The 22,327-nt window shown below is 31.7% G+C and overlaps 1 protein-coding gene across 3 annotated transcripts; it reads left to right on the forward strand.

Moving 5' to 3' along the window:
* The first annotated feature begins 3,107 nt into the window (after nucleotides 1-3,107).
* On the forward strand, nucleotides 3,108-18,551 carry LOC134229821 (uncharacterized). Of its 3 annotated transcripts, none has more exons than XM_062711616.1 (10): nucleotides 3,108-3,285; nucleotides 7,636-7,754; nucleotides 8,706-8,796; nucleotides 9,057-9,229; nucleotides 9,487-9,583; nucleotides 12,594-12,691; nucleotides 13,334-13,544; nucleotides 13,742-14,056; nucleotides 17,037-17,135; nucleotides 18,055-18,551. In XM_062711616.1, the coding sequence occupies exons 1-10, from the start codon at nucleotides 3,231-3,233 to the stop codon at nucleotides 18,198-18,200; spliced, it is 1,404 nt and encodes a 467-aa protein (XP_062567600.1). In that variant the 5' UTR covers nucleotides 3,108-3,230; the 3' UTR covers nucleotides 18,201-18,551. The 3 variants fall into 3 exon arrangements, with proteins under 3 accessions (XP_062567600.1, XP_062567601.1, XP_062567602.1); XM_062711617.1 differs by having other exon boundaries at nucleotides 9,081-9,229; XM_062711618.1 differs by having other exon boundaries at nucleotides 9,084-9,229.
* Nucleotides 18,552-22,327: the final 3,776 nt, after the last annotated feature.

Raw genomic sequence — 22,327 nt, forward strand, 5'->3', positions numbered from 1 at the left:
CTTATAAATACGTTCAGAGATAGAAATATCTCAATGTTCACAGATTAAAGGAACCTCAGCGTTGTTGGTATCCAATGGAAGGTCTTGTCACAAAGAATACATATGTCAAGTATGAAAGTCCTTGTACATGTACATGTATCTACCGTTCAAAAGTTAAAGCCAAAGTTAAAGTTTGGAATTTTTGTGTAAAAGTGTGTCAGATTCCAAGGTCAAGGTCTAAAGAGGTCAAATTTGGTGGTACCCAAAGAAAGGTCTTGTCACAAGGAATAGACATGTAAAATATGAAAGTCATTATTCCACTGAATCAAACGGTATGGGCAAAGATAAAGATTTTGCGGACAAACAGACAGATAGATAGACAGCTAGAAAGACAGACGGACGGACACGACAAAAACTAAATATCCCCGAATCTGCATAAAAAGGCAAATTCGAAGAAATGTGGTCCCCCGTTTTCGGTGTCGTAGTGGATGGGATGTTATTATTTATGATATATTGTGTCAAATATGAATGCCCTATTATGTTATTCAAAAGTAATTTTTTATTATTGAAATTAGGTCAAACGTGAAGTCAAGGTCGAGGGGTAAAAAATTATAGCATGCTCGGAATCATCATGTCATAGGTAATGCTCATGTCAAACATGAAAGCCTTATCTTTTCTCAATCAAAAGTTAAAAGGAAAAAAATAGCATTTTTAAAAAGTAAGTTAAACTTGAAGGTCAACAGGTCAAAAGTCATAGAATATTGAGAAAAGCCTTTTCAAAGGCAATGTACACGTACATGTATAAATATGAAAACCCTATTTTTTCTCTTTTAAAAGTTATGACCAATTTAAAGTAATGTTTAAATCTTTGAAAAATAGGTAAAACTTAATGGTTACGGTCATGGAGTCAAAAGCCATAGACTATTTGGAAAGTTCTTGCTACAGGTAATGTACATAGGAAATATGAAAGTCTCTTCTCTTGTAATTCAAAATTTATGACCAAGGTTAAAGTTTCTGTGACAGAAGGACAGACTGACAGACGAATGAGATTTAATGTCCCCTCGCTTTCGCGAAAACGAGGAACAACAAAAACTAGATGTGTTTATGAAACACTGATGTTTCTATATGGCAGCTTATGGAGAAGGTTAAATTTTCTCAAACGCAAGTCAAACTCCAAGGCCAAGGTCAAAATAGTTGGTATCTAAAGAAAGTTCTGGTCACAAGGCATATACTTGTAAAAATTGAAAGCCCTGGTACTAACTTTTCAAATTTTTTGACCAAGTCATTTAAAATGGGTAAAACTCTATGGTCATAATCAAAAGATCAACAAGTTTTTAAAAAAAATTAGTTAAACTTCAAGGTCAAGGTAAAAAATCAAAGTTGTTGGTATCCAATGAACTGTCTAACCACAAAGAATACAAATATGAAATATGAAAGTCCTAGTATCTACCGTTCAAAAGTTATGGCCAAAGTAAAAGTTTGGAATTTTTGTCTAAACGTGTGTCAAACTCCAAGGTCAAGGTCAAATTTCCTTGTCACAAGGAATACACATGTGAAATATTAAAGTCACACTCCACTAAATCAAAGGTTATGGGCAGGATTAAAGTTTTTGCGCACAAACAGACAGACGGACGGATACGACAAAAACGTTATACCCCCGAATCTTCGATTACGGAGCATAACAATATTATTTACCCACCTTGACCCTGGAGTTTGTAGGCCTACCATATACTAGTATTTAACCTTGCCTTAACTTTTGAATGGATTCCGCTTCGGTTTTCAAATTTTACATGCATATTTATGCATATTTATAGAGACAAGTCATTTTTTGGGGTAACACATTTGGATCTCTCAACTTGACCTGTGAGTTTGACTTGTATTTGTGGTAGTATGGAGTAAAACAAGAGGCCCATGCGACATATCGCTCACCTGAGTACTTCTGGTATTCAAAGACCACAAGTCAGTTCAGTATTGTAAAGGTTAAACATATTTTGGTTCAACCCTACCCAGAAGTTTTTTTTAATTCATCCTTAGATCCACACTTTTGTAGTTTTGATCAGTAATAATACAACGACACAGCATATATTCATCATTTGTGTTCTTTCATTTCAGTATGGATATTATTTATAAAAGCGAGATAATACCAAGAAAAATAATTAACTACATTACAATTGAACTAGTTAGCTTTCTTTATCCATCAATTTCTAAAAAGTTGAGAAATCCCCCCTCGCTATTCCTCGTTAAGAAAGAAAATTAAGTTAACCCTTTAACTTATCCACAGAAATAAAAATTTACCAGTGATTTTTGCATACTTTTACCAGAAAAATCATTTCCCATCTTCGAATTCTTTTCTTTCTTCTTCTTGATTGTATCATTTTTAAAATATTCTGCTAAAAGGCAAGAAAGTTTTAAAAAAGAATTAAACCCTAAATGGAGGAAAATAATTATAAACTTTATTCACCATTAAATCCAATTTTGTCACTTTTTCTCTTTTAGTTCCCTACTCGTATGTAAAATATATGTTCAATCCGATGGTGCTAAATTTTTTAAAAACAAAATATCTGTAATTTTTTCAAAGATGGTATTACATTTCTCGTGCGGTTAAATGATTTCAGTATTTTAGGATGATTGTATAAAACCCGTAACACCGACATTTCCTTATATACATATTAAATAAGAAAAGATCCATTCCTGGGCGCCAGGCGATCGACGGGACGTTAAAAAATCACTCTATCATCACAGTTAGCTCGCAGATTTACTAGACAAATCTCTCCTTTATTTCTATAATGTTAAAGTTAGGACTTATACGATAGTTTAACGTTATTAAATGGAGTCCTAATAAACACGTGCGCGTCAAATTTTTAAAAACAGACACAGCAATATAAAGACGCCAGCCAAAAAAAAATCTGTGTATGGCAAAGTTTGATTGGAAAATAAATGCCTTAATTTATCTTTGAAAATACAGTTTGGGTATTGGGTTTTGGACCTCCCTAGGCGGGCGGTCACGTGACCAATGGTGATTGGCTCCTCTGAATTTCAATTATCTCAATATTACAAGAAAAGTTTCAGGACTGTGATATATATATTCAATAGAGTATTATAGTGATTTAACTCCAGAAAACATTGCACATGACGGACTATGTTACAAGTTCCCCAGTATTTAGTTAACAAGTCCCGTTGGATACCTAGGACATGCCTGACTTTTTACATGTAGATTTGAACTATACCTGTAATTCTTTTGTTTAGATAACATGTGGAAAAGCTTAGCGGTTTTAACAATTATCATTTGTGGAATAATTTCTACAGGTAAGGTCTTTTTTATGTCTGTAATGTAGCTTCAAATTTCAAAAGATATTATCAGTCAATGTAATGATCATATCGAATTTAAAGCGTTTGCTTAAAGTGAAAAGAATCTTTCTTCGTCTGAAGTTAAACTGACGATAGCTATCTTAAACACAGCTCTTACTCTCTGCAAGTCAAAGCTGTAAAGTCAATTGCTCTGTTGATGTGTTTTCTGCTGGAATCATCAATTGAAATAGAATAGCTTAGATTTCTACTGGATATGACGATCTGGGAGACAGATAACACAGAGCTTTATTGGCTGAATGGCTCAATAATACGATTGTGTGATTCTCTTCTATAGTCAACGAGGAGAAAATTTGATTTCTTATTCTATAGATTTCAAGTGAAAGCATCTTTGGAAGGAAATTTCATCGCCTTTCAAAAGACAATGTATAGAATTATTATCCAACAGGCGTAAAGTGTTCTGGTGATAATTTGGCATCCGTCAACCTATCTCCTTAATTTTCTGGCTTTTCGGTATCTTTGTCGCGTTAAAAATTCAAATTATACAAAACCTTTGAAAAATAACACTCGTACTATCGAGTTTTACCCATCTGATGATGAACGCATGTAAAACAATCTATTAAACAAAATAGAAGCTGATGCACTGGATATTTTGAATAAACTTTTGCCTCTTTAGATTTCCGTATCAACAAAAAGAATTATAGAGAAAATGTTAAACCATGTTTGACGTCATCTTTTTGCAGTAATATCTCAGCAATATAATAAACGTACGCTTCCCACTTTCGAAAACTATTCAGATTATTTGATATATGGGGACTGGGGGGTAAAGGCTAATTTAGGGAAGAAAAGTGTCTTTTACAATAAAACAGTAATTTGGAATACCATAACACTCCTGTCTCGACTGGAGCTGAGAGGTAGCTTTTTACCTATTTTTTACCTATATCGTTAGTCGTGTTTTTCGGCAATTAGTCGATCAGGAGATAGTCCTAGGTTCCAGGACGGTGTTTACGGACGCTATACACGATGTCCTCATTGTCTGGCGACGATTTAACTTGTCAATCGATCATTAGAACTAATTTATTGGCTCCAAAAAACAAATTTACTTATCGCACTCATAATAATAACATTCCCACTTTATAGTAATTAGTGTGTGAAAAATCCACAAAAATTTATGTTTTATTTTGAAAGACTGTAATTCATTCAAGGAAAAAGGTGGCATTGGCTAATTTCGGACATATACACTGTAGGAAGACGATTAATATTACTTTAAAAAGACTACTGTTTTACTATTTTTTACATGTTGTAAATTAAGCGTTTAATTTACACAGTAAATTTTTATTTATTCCCCTCCAAAAACTAAAATGTTGCATGTTTTTGTCCCAGTTCTGTGAAGATATGACATTGGTAGGTAGCTCCTAAGTCATTACTAGACACCGAGAAGTGATAAATAGATTGCAAGGAATCCATAACTATTTCCAAAGTCGCCAGCTTCTCGCCAAATGTAGTTTCTTTTCGTACAATAGGGCTATTTTTAACTTTAATTGGTCGATATTCTTCGAGGCATCAAATTATCTCGAATTTATTGCCTTTTATGACAATTTCAATAACACAGATGTATATTTTATACCAGTGTATAGTTATAAACTTTGTATTAAACCTCAAATTTGCTACATGATAAAATTAACTTTACAAAGAGTATCTTAATCATTCAAGTCTTTCACTGTTTCTAGATGAATTTTTAAGTTACTTCTCAAAAAAGTTTTTAAAATATTAAATCGAACTTACCTATAGTAAATTTTTATAAGAAGTGACTAGAAACAGATGAAATGAAAATATCAAAAACAGTTAGAGAAATACTTTGAAAAGGACACACTGTGTATATACATATAGATATAGAATTCTTTCACACGTATTTGCAATAACATCCTATTTTATATGTAGTCAACCATATTACATAAACGCCAAGACTACAGTTTTTCACATATATTAAAAAAAAGAATTTTAAAAGAATTTTTTTTTAAAATTCCACTCAGAATAAGATATTTTATCTACCTTTCTCAGTTTAATTTATTAACCCCCCCTTTCGCACTGTTATTTTTGTTCTTCTATTGCATTTTAATTTCGTTGACACTTCTTATATGCAAATTTTTACGGCCTTTTCTGGTAAATACACATTTTAACAATACGATGAAATTGAATAGTATCGCCCGTTTTCCCTTGACCTAGACGGATGGGCATTTTTTAATTGATTTACAATTGTATTCAATATTATCTATAGTGGTAGTAGACTCTCAGCAGGTAAACATTATCACCCCCATAATAAGTCTGTTTACCTGCTTATAAAATAATCAGAGTGCATGCCATGAAATGTCATGTTAATGCGATAAACCCATACTCGCGATGTTATCGATCAAGGCTCAGCCCAACATCTCGCTCAGAGAGCGCCCTCGTGACCAACAGACGAGAAGAAATTCACACCTGGCGACGTTTCCCTGGAGTCGCGTGCTTCCAATCGTCTGCCAAACCTTTTGAAATTGTCGTATTCTGTCCGCCATCCCTATCACTAGTCCATGGCCCTTACTGTCTCGAGTGGGGGACCGACTCTAATCAACGAACGATTGTTCCTTAGACAGATTACACATACAAAACAAAACCTTTTAATTTACTTGGGTTTAATTCCCTAACTCCTTCGTTCTTAAGCCCAGCCCTGTCTCAATTTGACGTAAAAACTTGCGTTTTATCAGTTCCGGCATCTGCCACTATAAGTCTAGAACAATTACTAAAAATGTTAATACATTATCTAAACTATGCAAAACATTAAAATAAAAAATAAAAAGGATCGACCAAGTGACCAGCGTTTTATTTAAACAAATTGAAAAGATCATATTTTATCGGAATGGGCATCTATGAGGCGACGTTTTACTATCATTAAGAGCGATAAGTAATAAGTAAGACCGGCCTTTGTCATTGATTGGCGCGATAACGAATCTTTTTGTTTAAGATTACTGTCTCAAATAAGGAGACGCTAGCTGACATTAGAAATATGTCCACAATTTTACTCCTCTTAGCTAGTGTAATTTAATTTCACTTTTTAAAGGGTATTTTACAAAATTTAACGAAGCGGACAACTATGAATTATTGCATATAGACAGGCGGATTTCCTAGGTCATTGGTTCTTTAAATCCATTCCAAAATGTTACAATTCCTATTCTAAAAATTAACTTATGGAAAGTCACGCCCAGATATATTAATATAGATTAAATATCAATCTTTTAACCTTAGATTAGAAATATTTACTAAGATATAATCAAGTGAAACCGATACCCAAGTAAAACTGACATGAATATTATTTTAATTCAATGCAAGATTTAATAAATAAATAAAAAATATTATCTTGTAAGTCGAAACACAGAAAAAGATTCTGATCAATTTGCCAAAAAAATTCGCCAAATCCAATATCAGTCTGAAATAATGTAAACTTCGGCCGCAGTAACACGATATGGGAAGGTCCAGTTTTCTGGAGGGCGGGAAATTATAGGGCCTTATATCTTTGACATCTAAGAGAATTTTACCCGTTTTTCTTGGCGTCCCACCCAACACAAAAACTTTATTTGTAATTCCCCACCTAGATTTTTATTCCTTTTTTTTATTTTAAGAGAGAGAACGAGCTTTTTCCCGGGAAATGTTTCCTTATGAGTGCACGCGACCTTATAAGTTGTAACCGGAAGGTGATGGGGTGCGTTAGAGTAAAGCCTGCTGTTTACGTCGTAAACTTAGCACATTATAACTTGTTATTACGAAGCAGGTTTTTTATTCAAGCCTTTGTTGTGTTAAGACACCGACTAAGAGTCGGCAACACTAGTGTACAAAGTTCAAAAGTTTGTGTAAATGCTTTCTGCCATTGCATTGATTGATCATTCAAATTCTCGTCTGCTCTCACGCAGCGCGAGCTCGGCGCTGCTGGCGCCCCCACGCGCCGATCCGTTCAAATGAAGGTGATTATTTTTAAATTTATAAAATCAATTATAAAAATGTCCCTGTTTAAGGATGACAAGCATCAAGAGTCTTGTGTAATTGATCTTCTCTGGAATCATTGAAGGAATTTAAAAAGGAACATCAATTTGAAATTCAACACTTTAAAAGCCTGTCATTGTCAAAAAGCTTTTTTGAAATATGTTAACATAAACGAGCTTTCACAGAAGAATACAAAACACCTACATGAAAATAAACAAATTAAAAGGTATTCAGATTTTCAGAGACAAAAAATATTTTAGTACAATTCATTTTATTAATAAAATAGGTGATTTTATATAATTATTAGATAAATATCTTTTCTTTTCTTTTTTCCAGAGGCCGCAAATTGCACAGTTGATAACAAGCATTTTTACAAAGAGGGTGATCACTGGAACCCTGTAAAGGATTCACAGAAGATAGGCGCGGGTTGTGTCAACTGTACCTGCTTTCACGATGTAAGTTTCCTTCAGATGAACAGTCAATTTTATACCCTACTGACTTCATTCAAACGCCGATTACCCCGTGCGTCTGCGCCATTATCCTCGATTTGGCGGGAAGCCGCCTCGTGTCGTCGTGAAATCGTGAGAAAGTCTGGCTCATTCCGGCGTTTGTTTGAGCGCCTCTTTCTCACAAAGAGATGGAGGATTATGACACAAATTCGTGATTTAGAAAACAAACATTTTATCCCGAATATAAAAATATCATAATTAAACCTGGCGATATGAAAAGTTGGTCTAAAGTCGCATGTCTGCACTGCTAAATATCCTTGCAATATTTCTTTTTATGAAACCATTGAAAAATTAATTAAACGACATAGTTCATATTTACTAGTTAGTCGGAGAACAAAGTGTAAATAAATACTTGCAAATTCATTCAAAAAAGTTTTTGTCAAAGATCAAAAAAGCTTTCATCATAATTTATCCGTTCAAATTGACCATATCATTAAAGGAAATGATTTTTATATTTCATTTTTTTCTTCTCCTTTCTATTTAATATGAAATAAAATTTTCTCATGAGACAATTAGCTTAAAAAAAAAAATCTCGATACATACAAAACAAGGAAATAAAGAGGCGTTGTGAAATAGTATTTGATATTATAAATTGCAAATATTTTCAGTATACATGTATAACTACTGGGATTATTTAATTTATTTATTTAATTTTTATTTGATATTAATGTAACTTTTTGTTTTTCATTTTTGATATGGATGTAATTTATTGTAATACGTTGCTCTTATCAACGTTATTTATTGTTAGCAATTATCCAAGTGAATCACTGAAACTTACCGGATGTGTGGCGTGTTTTCTTATAAAACCGCTTCTTTCAATATTAGTAATAATTGTCTTTTTCTTCAATAATTATGAGTAAAACTGTTTCTTGTAGCTATAATATTTTGTTTCACTAGAACACCGTAACCTGTGACAAAGTGGAGTGTCCAATATTAAACTGTGAGGCGCCTCGATATCCAGTGGGGGCATGTTGTCCGGTCTGTGAAGGTGACCACCTCTCTTTCATTCCTACAGAATCTCATTTAGATATTTTAAATATAACTTATTCATTATCTTGTAGATTTTTATTTTCTTATTTCTTATTTTCTTTCCGCACATTATAATTTTGATAATTTATAAAATTTATGTGCGTCAATTTATGCATATGTTCCAAATAATTATCAGTAATATAAAGTCGATGTTGTGGGGCGATGGCTGTGTAGATTTTCTGGCCTGAAATAGAGATCCCGCACTATATTTTCACCTAGATCTAAAAAACATCATTCCTACAGTAGCGCCGATTGACGACGGGGAGGCCGGAAATAAGGACCGGAAGTGTCAGTTTGAGGGGCGGATCTATGATCACAACCAGTTCTTCTCCAACAACAATACACATATCACCCCTACCAGATCTGACCAGTGTGTAAACTGCATTTGCCAGGTTTGTAGGAAGGAGAGAGAGAGAGAGTTAAAAAAATTCACTAAAGAAACTTGTATGTTTGGCTCCGAAAAAAAACATTGAATACTATTAGGTTTAAAGTGGATTAAAATATGGAACTTTAACTTCTTTAGATAGATAAAATTGAATAAAAATATATTTCTGCATGTATCATTTGAAAGTATACGGATGTTGAAAACATTATTTTCTTTCATTATTTTTATTTTGAATTATTTTTTTTCGTTTTGCTTTATTTACAGTCTGGACAAATTTACTGTTTTTTGAAGACGTGTGTCATAAAGCCACATTGTAGTAATTTCTATCAGTCCCCAGATACGTGTTGTCCAGTTTGTGTGGGTAAGTAAATATCGATTGTTTTTTATCTAAAAGTAAATATTTTATGCATGCGTGTCGGTGCAAACCACTGCAGCAATCGCACTATAAGGTTACACTGCTTGAAATAATTTTCGTAAAATTTAAAATTATAACACTGAGCATGACACAACTATTGAAGGCTATTGTATTTAATATCCCTATACTAATAAACACATGCAAAAAGATATTTGGAATGAAATACAATGTAGAATAATAGAGGGCGCTTTTTGTCTCTAGATATCAAATCAAAAGATAAATTAGAAAGGCGGAAACCGGAAGGTATGTCGGTCTGATTTTCTCTGTAGATTAGATAATAGAACATTTTTAGTAACCTTAAAACTAACCTTTGTTATTTAACTTTTAAATTCTTTTTAGACACTAACTGTTTAAATTATTTGTATAATAAAATAAATTTTATTCACTAAATAATTAAGGAAAATATTAAAACGAAAGAGAACGCTGCATTTCATTTCCGGAAATGTGCATAGCATTTCCGACATATATTTATTTCATTACCGACATTTTTTGTTTTCATTTCCGACATAATTTTTTTTTCATTTCCGGAATTTACCTGTGCGGCAATTTAATGTTTTCTAAATAAAAGAAAATGGAATTTTAAAAGTATTGATGCCAAAATCTTTATAAAAATTTAAAAAAAAATTATACATATATGGATACATGTAATAGCACTAAGTCTAGGTAAAAGAGTTTAATGACCATAAAACTTTTTCACCATATTTTGTTTTGTCAGTAACAGCACCATACTTATGCCCAAGTCACTGATAGATTTACAAAATTGGATTTCATTAATTTATGATTTATTCCATTAAATTTTTCATAAGTAAAGTTATCAAATTTGTTACTATAATTCTGGAGAGAGCTACATGTATATGCGGACTCCGGACCGTGGCTTGAGACGATGCTATAGGTACTAATTATGTATTTGAAAAATGTCGGAAATGAAAACAAAAAAATTTCGGAAATGAAAACAAAAAAAATGTCGGAAATGAAAAATAAAAAATGTCGGAAATGAAAAGTTGATAATTACCAAAAATTCAGGAAATGAAATGCACCCAAAGAGAATGATATTTAATTTTTTTTAAATTAATGATCATTAATTATAATTTACTATATACTAATTTTTTGTTACACAGAATGTTATTAACGGTTAATTAAATTATCTTTGGGGTTTTTCGTAATTATATAATACGTCGTCTTACTGTTGCTAACCCTTTTAATTTTTTTTTAATTTTTCTTATGAAGATGTTATAGAAAGTTTACACTTGTAAAATAACAATGAAAACTTTTATTATTTGTAAACGTACCGTAAGATACTAAGATAGTGCAAAGCGCTACCTCATAGAAATAGTACCTTTCTCATATTCTTTAAAGATTATTTTATTAAGGCAAAAGGAAAGAGTCCATGTTTTGTGTTTTCTGTTATGTTCAAAATATAAAGAAACGTAATAGTATTTATCATTAAGGAGTTACTGTATGAGAATTTTCTATTTTTAAACACGATTACTTTACTTATAGATATAATCGCTCGTAAACCTCTTAGCAAATTTAAGAGTAGTCACGTGACTATTAGCATCTGGCTTCTCTCTTTATTACTGGAAAGAACAATGGCCGCCAAATACTTGGTCAAATTAGCTCTCTTGATACTAGGAGTGTTAACATTCTTAGTATTGTCGGAAAATCATGAGGGTAAGTTTAATTTATAAATGGCACGACTTTTCTGAGTCAGCGTTCGATTTCTTAACTCTGGTCTAGAATCTTGTTTGATGCAAATAATGGTTAGGCTCCTCCATCACAATAAGTCTCCCATAGGAAGCATTACTTTGGACAGAACGCTTCAGAATCACATTATGTACAGTTTGAAGGATGATTGGAGACAATTATGAATATTAATGGTAAAACTACCCAAAAAATACAGACTTGTAGTTTGCAAAGACCCAAAGTCGCGATTTCCTGTTGTTTCTTATATGGTACTTAACATGCTTAAGTTTAACAAGTACTTTTTTTTACTGGGAAAAAAAGCTTTAGTATACTAGCATACATTATCAGTCAGTACTGTAATTTTCGTTTTCATTTTGATTTGCAGTATTTTTAGCAGAACTGTCACTTGATCAGTTCAATCGAGAACTTTTTCTATTGTGATATTCACGAGAACCGATATATTACGTAGGTTAAAAATTATATAGCATAACTTATATTGCGAGATTCAGTTAGAGATTCGAAGAAAGCAGGTGTCCTTTGTTACTTTCGATGTTAAACTTTATTGTATACACTTTAAGACGCATACATGTAGTGTGTCTTATCTTAAAGTGGATTACAAATTTATTCAGTTCTAAACACTAAGATATTCATTTGCACTCCTTCTTGTTTGCATAAATTACAATATTTTCTAACTGAGCTATATTGTTTCAATTAGAACTTCGATTAAAACATACTTCAGAGTTTGTGTTATAAATCTTTTGATATCGATAAATCGATATGTAATATTTGCTATACATATAGCGATAAAAGGATACATGACGTTTCATATCGGTATATCGATCAACCTATACATGGCATTTGATATATCGATACCAAAAACTTTTCAATGACAGTCCTTACATTTTTTATTGAAAATTTTAGATATAATAGTAGTTTCCACACAGAGAGGCTAAACTCGGAATTTGAACATGTATAATAATGTATTTAAACTATTAGTTATGTATATACATGTATAGCAAGCAAAACTGTATTTATAATTTGATTATTGATTTGAATGATACAAGGTTAATTGAAAATACCTATATTAAGTTCCTTCAATTTAAAGAAATCGTTATACTAAATAGACACATATATACATTTTTAATTTATCTTTCGAAAGACTTTAATTCAAGATCCTCCAATTTTTATCCACCATTAAACATATGATGGAAATTATATAATTTCAGCTAAACATCATAAGAATTTTTTTTATATATTAATCTCTCTTCGATAGACTGTACAGATGGAAATGGAATTGAAAGGAAGAATTCAACCAACTGGAAACCGGAAGTCGCTGGAGAAAAGGACCCGTGCATAACGTGCACGTGTCTGGTATGTCTAACAGACGGAATATCTCTTGACGAAACTAATAAATGAGATATATTTATATGCATGTACTAAAAAATTTCAAAGTTTAAGATGAAAAAATGGTCATTGTCAATTTGAAAGATTTTTCCAATCCCTACTGGCACATGTAATCTGGTTCCCCTTCAAAACTGAAGAGACCACAGTTCCATACAAATCATGAAGCAGAACAAAACGCGATCTTGATCTATAACTGATCTATAACTAAATGGTAGACTCACATACCAAAGAGAGAGACAGACAGACAGTCACAAGAGAATGAAACCTATAATAGGTCCACCGGTTTCATTGATAAGGGACTTTTAAAAAGTGTCCACTGTCCATTGTTTAAACTCAAAATCTGTTGTTACATGAATCTTGAAAACAATTCTTTTATAATGACACAATTCAATCCGGCTTTAAGGTTTTGTTGTCGGTGGTGGTGTTTAACGTCATTCTCGACATTTTTTTTTGACTCATTTGGAGACGCCACCACTTGCCGGTGGAGATCTGCAAATTGTGACCTTAAACACAGGTCATGGATTTATAATTAAGACTACATTCAAAGAATTAGTCTGATTATTGATATTCAATTAAAAGGATATAACAGACGTTTTGTGTATTTTACAGAACGGAGCAATTACATGTGAAAGAGAGCAATGTCCGACATTATCTTGTAAGAAGCAGTATCGTGTGCCGGGACATTGCTGTAAAACATGTGACCGACCAATCAAAAAAGTCAAAGGAGTATGTAAAAAAGATAGGGAACGAAGAAAGAAAGGCAGAAAAAATAAACGAAAGAACAGAAGGAAAAACAAAAAAGGACGAAGTAAACGAAAAGGTATCAACAATTTTTAACACCAAAAATGTAGAATTCAGATAATTTCTTCTAAAACTTGATTTTAATAACCAATTCCATAATTTGCCTACGTTAAATAGAATTGCAGGGAATGGCAAAATTAAGAATTATCGGGTACATAAAAAATTTCGACAGTGTTCTTGTTATGAAATTAATATTTAACTAAATTTTCATTACAGGTGGTCGTAGAAATAAAAGGAGAAATAGAAATAGACGAAGGCAAAGAAAGAAGTCAAAGAGATGCACAAAAGTCAATAATAATGCCACCATGTTTGATAAACAGTGCCCGTCAATACTACCACTTGCTTCGCCCCTAGACGGCGCTCTTCCATGCCATTTCAATAAAATGTGTTTACCTGCAAGGACTGATTTTATTATTTACCGCCTTAAAATTAGTGGGAAAGAAAATGGAAAAGACAATGACACTATAGTTATTGCATTTGATCATGTAAAATCCCAAATGGTGGAAATCTGGAGATATATTGTTCACAAAGGTTTGTCGTTCTTTTTCATCTACTTTACTCTCAAATTTCGCATTATAGCTATAAAGTCAAAGATTATAGGTTATGAAACATAGAGATAAATCTCCATAAAATGACTCCCTCGTGCCAACATGTACAGAATAGAGGTTGTACGTCTTCTTGATAGAGAGAAATACATTACAGCTACATTTCAAGAAAAGAAAGTAAGTAAATAATTGCATGGACTACTTTTTCATGTACATAGTCTAATGTCTCATAAGCATTTTTTGATAATTTCAATGACTACTCATTTGAAAATAATAGTATTACATGTATTTGTAAATTAACATATAACCTTATTTTCAAAAAGTTAAAATTAAGAGAATTGAACGCACCAAAAATTGTGTATGATCACAAGTACTGTTTTGTGGTTTAATTTACTAAGGGTGTGAAAGGTCTAAGTACAGCCCTGCAGCAAGTTTTAAATATCAGCCCCGCAAAGCCTTTTGCCCTGAAGGTAGTTGATGATACAAAGATATCCATATCGCATATGCAAAAAACCTGTATTTATTACTAAGTGTGTAATAAATCTCCATAAAATGACTCCCTCGTGCCAACAAGAATGTACAAAATAGGGGTTGTACATCTTCTATACGGAAGATACTTAACTGTTTATCAACACAAATAAGAACCTTTCCAGAAAATAAGATGGGCGCGAAATTCTATTTTAGTAATGCTAAATAACATTTTGTAAATTGTATTTTCTAAAGAAAATTACACTGTATATAAGATTTTTTTTAGCAAATAAAAATTTGTCAAGAAAAAGACAAATAATTCCGGATAAGAATATATTAATATAATTGTCACACACACACTGTCTTTATAAAATAATTATTTAATTATTTTATTTATGATTTCTCAATTGACGTGTTACATAAAATTACCAAAATTTACATCGAGAGAGAGAGAGAGAGAGAGAGAGAGTTAATCTTCTTGATCTTCTTGGGCATGAAAAAAATACGTGTATATGGAAATCGGTTTACATGAGATGAAGCATTCCGCCTTAATGGTATTAACAAACTGAATGACTTCCTCAGAATGAACGTGAATTTAACGCAATTCCTGATGATACATAAAAAGATTATTCCTTCAATTTAGTGTAACTCTACAGTTAGTTTGCGTTACCAACTCTCGAACAACCCACATAACTACGTATTGCTTACACCTTTATCAATAATTTTTTTCCCGCAATAATTAGTCCAAAAACATTTCAATATTTATAATGGATCATAATTCATATGTTAAAATACTATATTATATTTTGATTATTCTTTGTCAATATATTACATTTTAGAATGAAACAATGTACGATTTGTAAATGTATAATTAGCATAATTAATTCGTTCAAGTCTGGAAATCGCAAAGAGTTTGATAAACCAGACGTATTTCATAGGTTCTTTAATAGTGTATATTCATGTACAATGTATAATTTTGGAAAATTAAAACATAATAATAAATTGCCTTAATAAAAAAAAGAAAATAAATATATAAATATGCACCCCGGAGGATGACAATTAAATTAATATTAAATAATATTTTTATAATCATAAAAGATTTACACAGCAATTCAACGTTTTTTGTATGTTTGCATTTATAAATTAAATCAACACGTTCGAATGTCGTCGGATTAATACTATTTTGATTGGTTGATGCGCTGATTGGTTAATCGCTAATCCTGATTGACAGCTCTGTAAAGAAAAAGCTCTTTTAACTGAATGCTTCTTGTGTTTGTAAGATGCTGGATAGCGGACCCCGAGCGAAAGAAAGAATTTCGCTTTCTGTTAGGTTGTGTGGTTAGACATTTCAAGAAATATATGCTACTTTTTAATGACAAACTAGCACCAGCATTTTATGATAAACATGACTACTATGATAAATGTGACAACTTGAACATATCCATGGTTAAGTTGGATTTTGTTTCCCTTTTGTTTCAATACAGAAAGGTCTAAGTACAAGCAAGTTTTAAAACGACGCAAAGCCTTTTGAGAAGGTAGTTGATGATACAAAGATATTAATAGTCTTGATTAACGTCTGGAATTTTACCAAAGTGCTGGGTTTCCGTCTATCACGGAAGATACTTAACTGTTTATCAAAGAAATAAGAACCTTTTCAAATATTTAGATAAAATTCTGTTGTAGTAATGCTAAATAACATTTTGCAAATTGTATTTTCGATACATGCAGTGGCCTTTAGCAAATAAAAATTTGTCATTAAGTCGAATTCCGGTGGACATTTTTAATACTAATTGTTAAGCCATTATATGACAATGGATTTATTGAGTTTTCGTTTGCCCAAACATGAGAGAGAGAGAGAGAGAGAGAGAGAGAGAGAGAGAGAGCACGGCGGGATTGATCGGTTTACATGAGATGCTTACTCCTCAGTGGCACCTGATCCCCTCTCTGATATTTTAGAGGTCCTTGTTTCCTCTGTTTCCAGCTTATACAGTGATTATGATGATGGAATATATCACAGAACATAATTTTACAATATACACACATGTACATGTTATTACTGAAACATCCTGTCAAAAGCACAGTGTACAATCAGGTTCTTCCAAATACAATTAATTTTTTCTGTTGTTTAAGGTACAATTAAATTATCATAGAGGAAGTTAAAGGACAAAATTTGATGAAAAAAATGTGGGATAAAACATTTATGACTACTAATTACGAAAAAAAATATTTTTAACTTAATCCCTTGTGCTTGTAAGATGCTGGATAAAGAAATAAATTCCTGGTTAGACATATGATAAATGTAGCAGGAACAACAGTAGCTGTGTAATGTCCAATATTTTGTGGCGGTAATGAATACGTAGCAGTAATACTAGTAACTTGAAAATGTTGTGGTGATCTTTGATTTATGTAATCCATTGAATATATGATAACTCAACTGCCAAACAATACAGTTTACATGTAAATTGAATTTTAATATTACTTATTTATTTTATTTTCAGATAAAATAAAAGAAAGAAAAGATCCGGAGAAATGTTCTTCCTATTCTTTTAGACGACAGATACAGAACTCAAATGCCATACTTGGGGCTGCAAGTGCTAGTAAGTGACAAGTATTTCATCTAATCTACATATGAAGACAGGTGTTAAGCTTCTTATCAATGTAATAGCATTGATTCTGATAATTAGCGTGTTTTGTTGATACGTACCTTATCAATATTCAAGCTTTGAGGGAAGGGAGTGGTTTTTAATCGCCTCTTGTTTTGATTATCCAACATCATTTGCTTTTGGTGCAATTGATTCAATAGTACAAAGTAAAATCGATGTTAAATTTTTGAGACTGGATTATTTTATCAAATTGATTTTTATAATTTCAATCTACAAGACAGGATGATATCTTAAAGGTTAATATAACTAAATTTTTATTTAAATATTTAAATCTTCACGAGATGAGATTTGTTTGAGTAAAGATGATTTAACAGAATACAGCGTAAAGGCTACAACTTTAAACAGCGGTTCCAATAGATACTGAGTATGGCGATTAAAAGCTAGAATAAAAATCTTAACATTTGTTTGATGATTTCTGGTGTAATTTTCGATCAAGACAGTCGCCCGTGTGGCGCTAGAGTCGCGACCTTACGTCGCGGGTTCGAATCTCACTGTGGAATGTGGAGACCTGTCCTTCGGATGGGACCACAATAACCAAGGACCCGTGTCGCAGTGAGTGCTGGCACGAAAAAGATCCGTCCCTGCTCAATGGCCCAGAGTGCCCATTATAAGACAAAATTTGCAGCTCTCCACCGGGAAATGGTGGCGTCTCCATATGAGTGAAAAATTCTCGAGAGGGGCGTCAAATAATATATAAATCAATCAATCAATCGATCAAGACAAGAATTATGCAACAAAGATAATTATCAAAAGAAAAATGTTAAAAAATTACAGTGTTGGCTTTGTTTTCATGGTGGTAATTTGTAAGAATTTTATATGGATTCTGACAAATTCTTGTCCTTTATTTCCACAGAGTCAGTAAAAGACTTCCAACGAAAGCTCAAGAGAGGACTGAAAGGCTGTGAGAAGAAAAAGAAGGGGTGTCGACTACGTACAGTCCGCAGACAAATGATTTGTTTTGAACTGGAGGATATTGATGTGAACACGTGTAAAAACTGAAGAGGAAAATCGAAATTTATGACTCAGTGATATCCGAGTTAATGACACAGAGCGAGGGACTCATGATTCTTCTAGTGATCAAAGTGCGTTTTCTTGGGATCACGTGACAAGTGATATTGACCAGTGTCCAATCAAAGACCAGTGTCTGTATCACGTGGTAGACGTTATACTGGCTGCCGTTGTTGTTAATGCTTGTTAATCTGACTTTGTTAACGATCGGGTAAAAAGACATTTATAATATTGTTTTTCATCCTTTCTTGTAAATATTTTACTGTTATATTTTCTACATATTTCACGTCACTTTTGCCATTTATATATTTATCATGTCATTAAATTCAGTTATTTCAAGAGGCTATGCGTTGTAATGAAAACTTTATCAAGCATTATGATACGTGTATACTTATCAATTTGGGGTGGGTTGTCATTATAAACTGTATGTTTATAGAATACATCTTTACATATCGGTTCAAATATTAAAGTTGGTGGTATACTAGAACAATGTAATACCCAGACATTTGAAATGATGTTTGCAATTAATTTCTTAGCTACGTCAAAATACCACGGAGCTATTATTGCAGGGTATATATTTTTGGATCTTCTGTGAAAAAAGTGCTGTTCTTCTATTATTAATTAATATCTAAGAAGAATAACAATAATCCTATGTTAAGAAAATAATTTGCATATTCTCAAAATTTAATATTTTGAAAAGCTTAAATTCTACCACAAAATTTCAATAAATCCAATGGAGATCATACACAGCTTAAAACCTTTAAAGTGCGACTATCCCTTAAACCAATTTTCTCTCAACTTTAAATTCAGTTTTCGGAGTTCTGTCAACTTTTACTTTATATTTTCTTATTTTACAAGTACATGTATGCAAGAAATATTACCAAATACAATATACTGTATCTTCATTCATTGGACCCAAAAAATTACAGATATTCCATCTTTTTTCGCACAAGGCCAGCTAGGAGAGGAAAAGGCCGTTTTTTACGAGCGTATATACGTTTAAAAGTACCACTGCTACCAACAGTAGTAAAGTAATCTTTGTAAAGCTTTGGCAATCTGCACGATGAATGTATAGGCTCGCAAAATGCATTATATTTTGACTAGACTAGCAGTCAACAACCCAAGGTACACGTATATAATATCCTGCTATGATATTTCTGTTCTTGTAGATTTTTCATGGAATCGGTGCCTGATAAACTTGTAATCAAGTTAAACTCGTATACCATAAATGGCTCAATATTTACAAGTCTTTAGAAATAAATGGAGAAAACCCTTTCAAATAAAGAAAAAAATTGTATTTCTGTCAAAAATCATTGAAGATTTAGATACAGTCCTTTGCCAGTCATTAAAGTATAAAGTGTACTGATAACATCCATGCAAAGCGAGAATTAGAATGTCCACGCAGCATCATGCAACCATGCATGTATACAAATGGAGCTTTTGAATCACCAAACCACCAGACTAAGTTATTATTATAGATGCATTTCAAAAAACACCACATGTGGCATTTTACGCTTTGAACCATGTTCACCAAGAATATTACATGTATTACTAGTATGTAGGTCATATGCAGCCTCATCTGAGCATGTAAATACTAGTATTATAGACTGCAGTCATTGATTTTCAATATTTGAAATGTCTTTAGTCTATATATTGCTCATAATACAGGATTAGGCCTAAATTCTTTCCTATATAATCACTTTTACATCTAAGACATACATTTTGTATCTATAAATATATATTTCTGATGAGTCACCATGGAACCAGTGATGATCCCTCCTCTGATATTTTAGAGGTCCGGGTTTGCATCGCTCCTGATTTTTATTGTATGATGGACTTTTGAGCTTGGAATGCAAATAATTTATCACCACATGCAGCACATTAAAAAAAAACAACAAAGAACATCTTAAATGTAACTAAACTTTAATATAATGTTCAGTACATAATTTATAAGCAAAGGAGAAATGTTTTGTACAATTTTTTGTATCAATTCACAAATTAACAAATTAGTTCTGATGCCACACAGAAAAAAAATAGAGATAAAAATCACAACTTGGTTGCAAAACTAAACCCATGGCGAATGCAAAGGTTATGATGGTTGTTCATCATTTTTGAAGACATCAGTTGAATATGGGAACAATTTCCTATTTATGGAAACCCCAAACTTCAAAAGAACCTAGCATATGACAGAATTAGACAAGACAAATGTTTCAAGCATTTATAGACCATGTGGTATTTTAAAATGACAAATTTGACATCAATGCAGGGGGAGGGGGCAATTTCAATGTCCCTCAAGAAAAGGATTTCTCTTCCATTTTGACTTTAACCTTTGAACATGTGGTCTAAAAATCAATAGGGCCATCAGTCTTACAAAATTTGATGTCAGTCAAGGAAATGATTTCTATTTTATACTGAGCTGGAAAAATCATCATGTCCAGATTTCTTTGAGTCTAGCTTGACCCTTAATCTTGTAACCTCCAAATCAATAAGGGTCATCTTCTAATCAAAGGACCAGTGAATTAAATTTGATTTATGTCAAGCTAAAGTTTCTCAAGATACTGAAAAGACAAAATTTTCCTATTTTCAAAACAGTTTAACCTACATGTTCTTTTTAAAGTGTGACCTCAACACTCGAAGGCCATCTACTCCGTAAGAAATACATTGTATCAGGTGTACATTAATTAAATGTATTAGGTTTGATGTCTATTTGACACCGACTGACCAATAGGTGTAAAACCAATATCCTTTTCTTCAAAGGGGGGTGGGGTGGGTAAAAATTTGATGCTCAAACAAATAAGTTACAGTATGTATCTTAGGAAAAGATGAGAAAAACTTAAAAGACGTAAAAAAAATTTAATCCCATGTTACTATGTCACTTAATTTACGAATATTTTACCTTAAACAATTTATAATACCATATCTTAAATTTTATAATAATTAATTATTCACAATATGCAGTTGATTCCTTCATTCTACAAAAAATACATTACAGAGACATCCTAATATTTATCATATCTAAAATTATTGAACTTTACATACAAATTGAAGCTTAAGATACAATTATCACTTAGATTAAATCTGACCTTTATTTCATCTAATTGTTTTTTTTTTCAATTTTAAAAAAAATTAGTTTATTATATATGCTTCCTACATTTAAATTTTTCATATTTTCACATATGATGAAATAGTCATTTATAGATACCAAATGCTACAAATCTATTCTAATAGATTGTAAGCTTTCAAAAGCTAGAAAGATTTTATTTTAATTTAATCAATACATTTTGTATTTTATTATGTGAAGTCAGATTACAAAATTGGATTGGACGTCAGACATGGCCTATATAAGTCCTCTCCAAGATGGTATCCAACTGCATTGTTTAGAGAATCTTTTTTATCTGATATAGTTAATAATTTCAGCCATTCTAGAAAATTTCTATTACTTTTTATTGTTTTAAAATTTAAAATAAATTCATTGTTCTGGTCATTATTTTAATGAGCAGAAAAAGAGATATTTTCATAAGCCACAGTTCAGCAAAAGTCTAGTTAATTCAATCCCAGTTTAACATTTCTATTCAAAGTTAAACAAGCAATTTGCCATAAAATATGTCTGAATATTTCATTTAATAATCAGAAACCAGAAAAGAATCTTTTTCTTAAGAAGAACTCAAGATACTAATGATCATGCACAGATATTATTAAAATATAAATATCACATACATAAATTTACATATTATATAAATATACATGTACATATTACATATATAAGTTGAATATTCTAAATATAACTAAAAAATACAGATATTACATATATAAATTTACATATATATAAATATACATATTACATACATAAGTTGAATATTCTAAATATAACTAAAAAATACACAAAAAGTGCTAGCCCTTTTAAATTCAACATTGTGCAATGCCCAAAAATGAACATCAACAATTTAAAATTAAATAATACAAAATGCTTATCTGAAATAATTTAAATCACAATCTCCAAAAAACATGCAATATTCCAATTACAGTGTAATGCACACCCACACAATCATTCACAAATTAGTAATATCTAGTAAATTTAAAAAGCTTTCAAATGATATATACTTTAATATGTTATCTTT

This window comes from Saccostrea cucullata, unplaced genomic scaffold, assembly GCF_032062105.1.
Source record: "Saccostrea cucullata isolate Sc308-1 unplaced genomic scaffold, CSIRO_AGI_Scuc_v1 ctg114, whole genome shotgun sequence".
NCBI classification, from domain to species: Eukaryota; Metazoa; Mollusca; class Bivalvia; order Ostreida; family Ostreidae; genus Saccostrea; species Saccostrea cuccullata.

Coding starts and splice junctions, on each gene's coding strand:
- LOC134229821 (XM_062711616.1), top strand. CDS start 3,231: ATGTGGAAAAGCTTAGCGGTTTTAACAATTATCATTTGTGGAATAATT. Junction 3,286..7,635: donor TTGTGGAATAATTTCTACAG/GTAAGGTCTTTT, acceptor TCTTTTTTCCAG/AGGCCGCAAATTGCACAGTT. Junction 9,230..9,486: donor GTGTAAACTGCATTTGCCAG/GTTTGTAGGAAG, acceptor CTTTATTTACAG/TCTGGACAAATTTACTGTTT.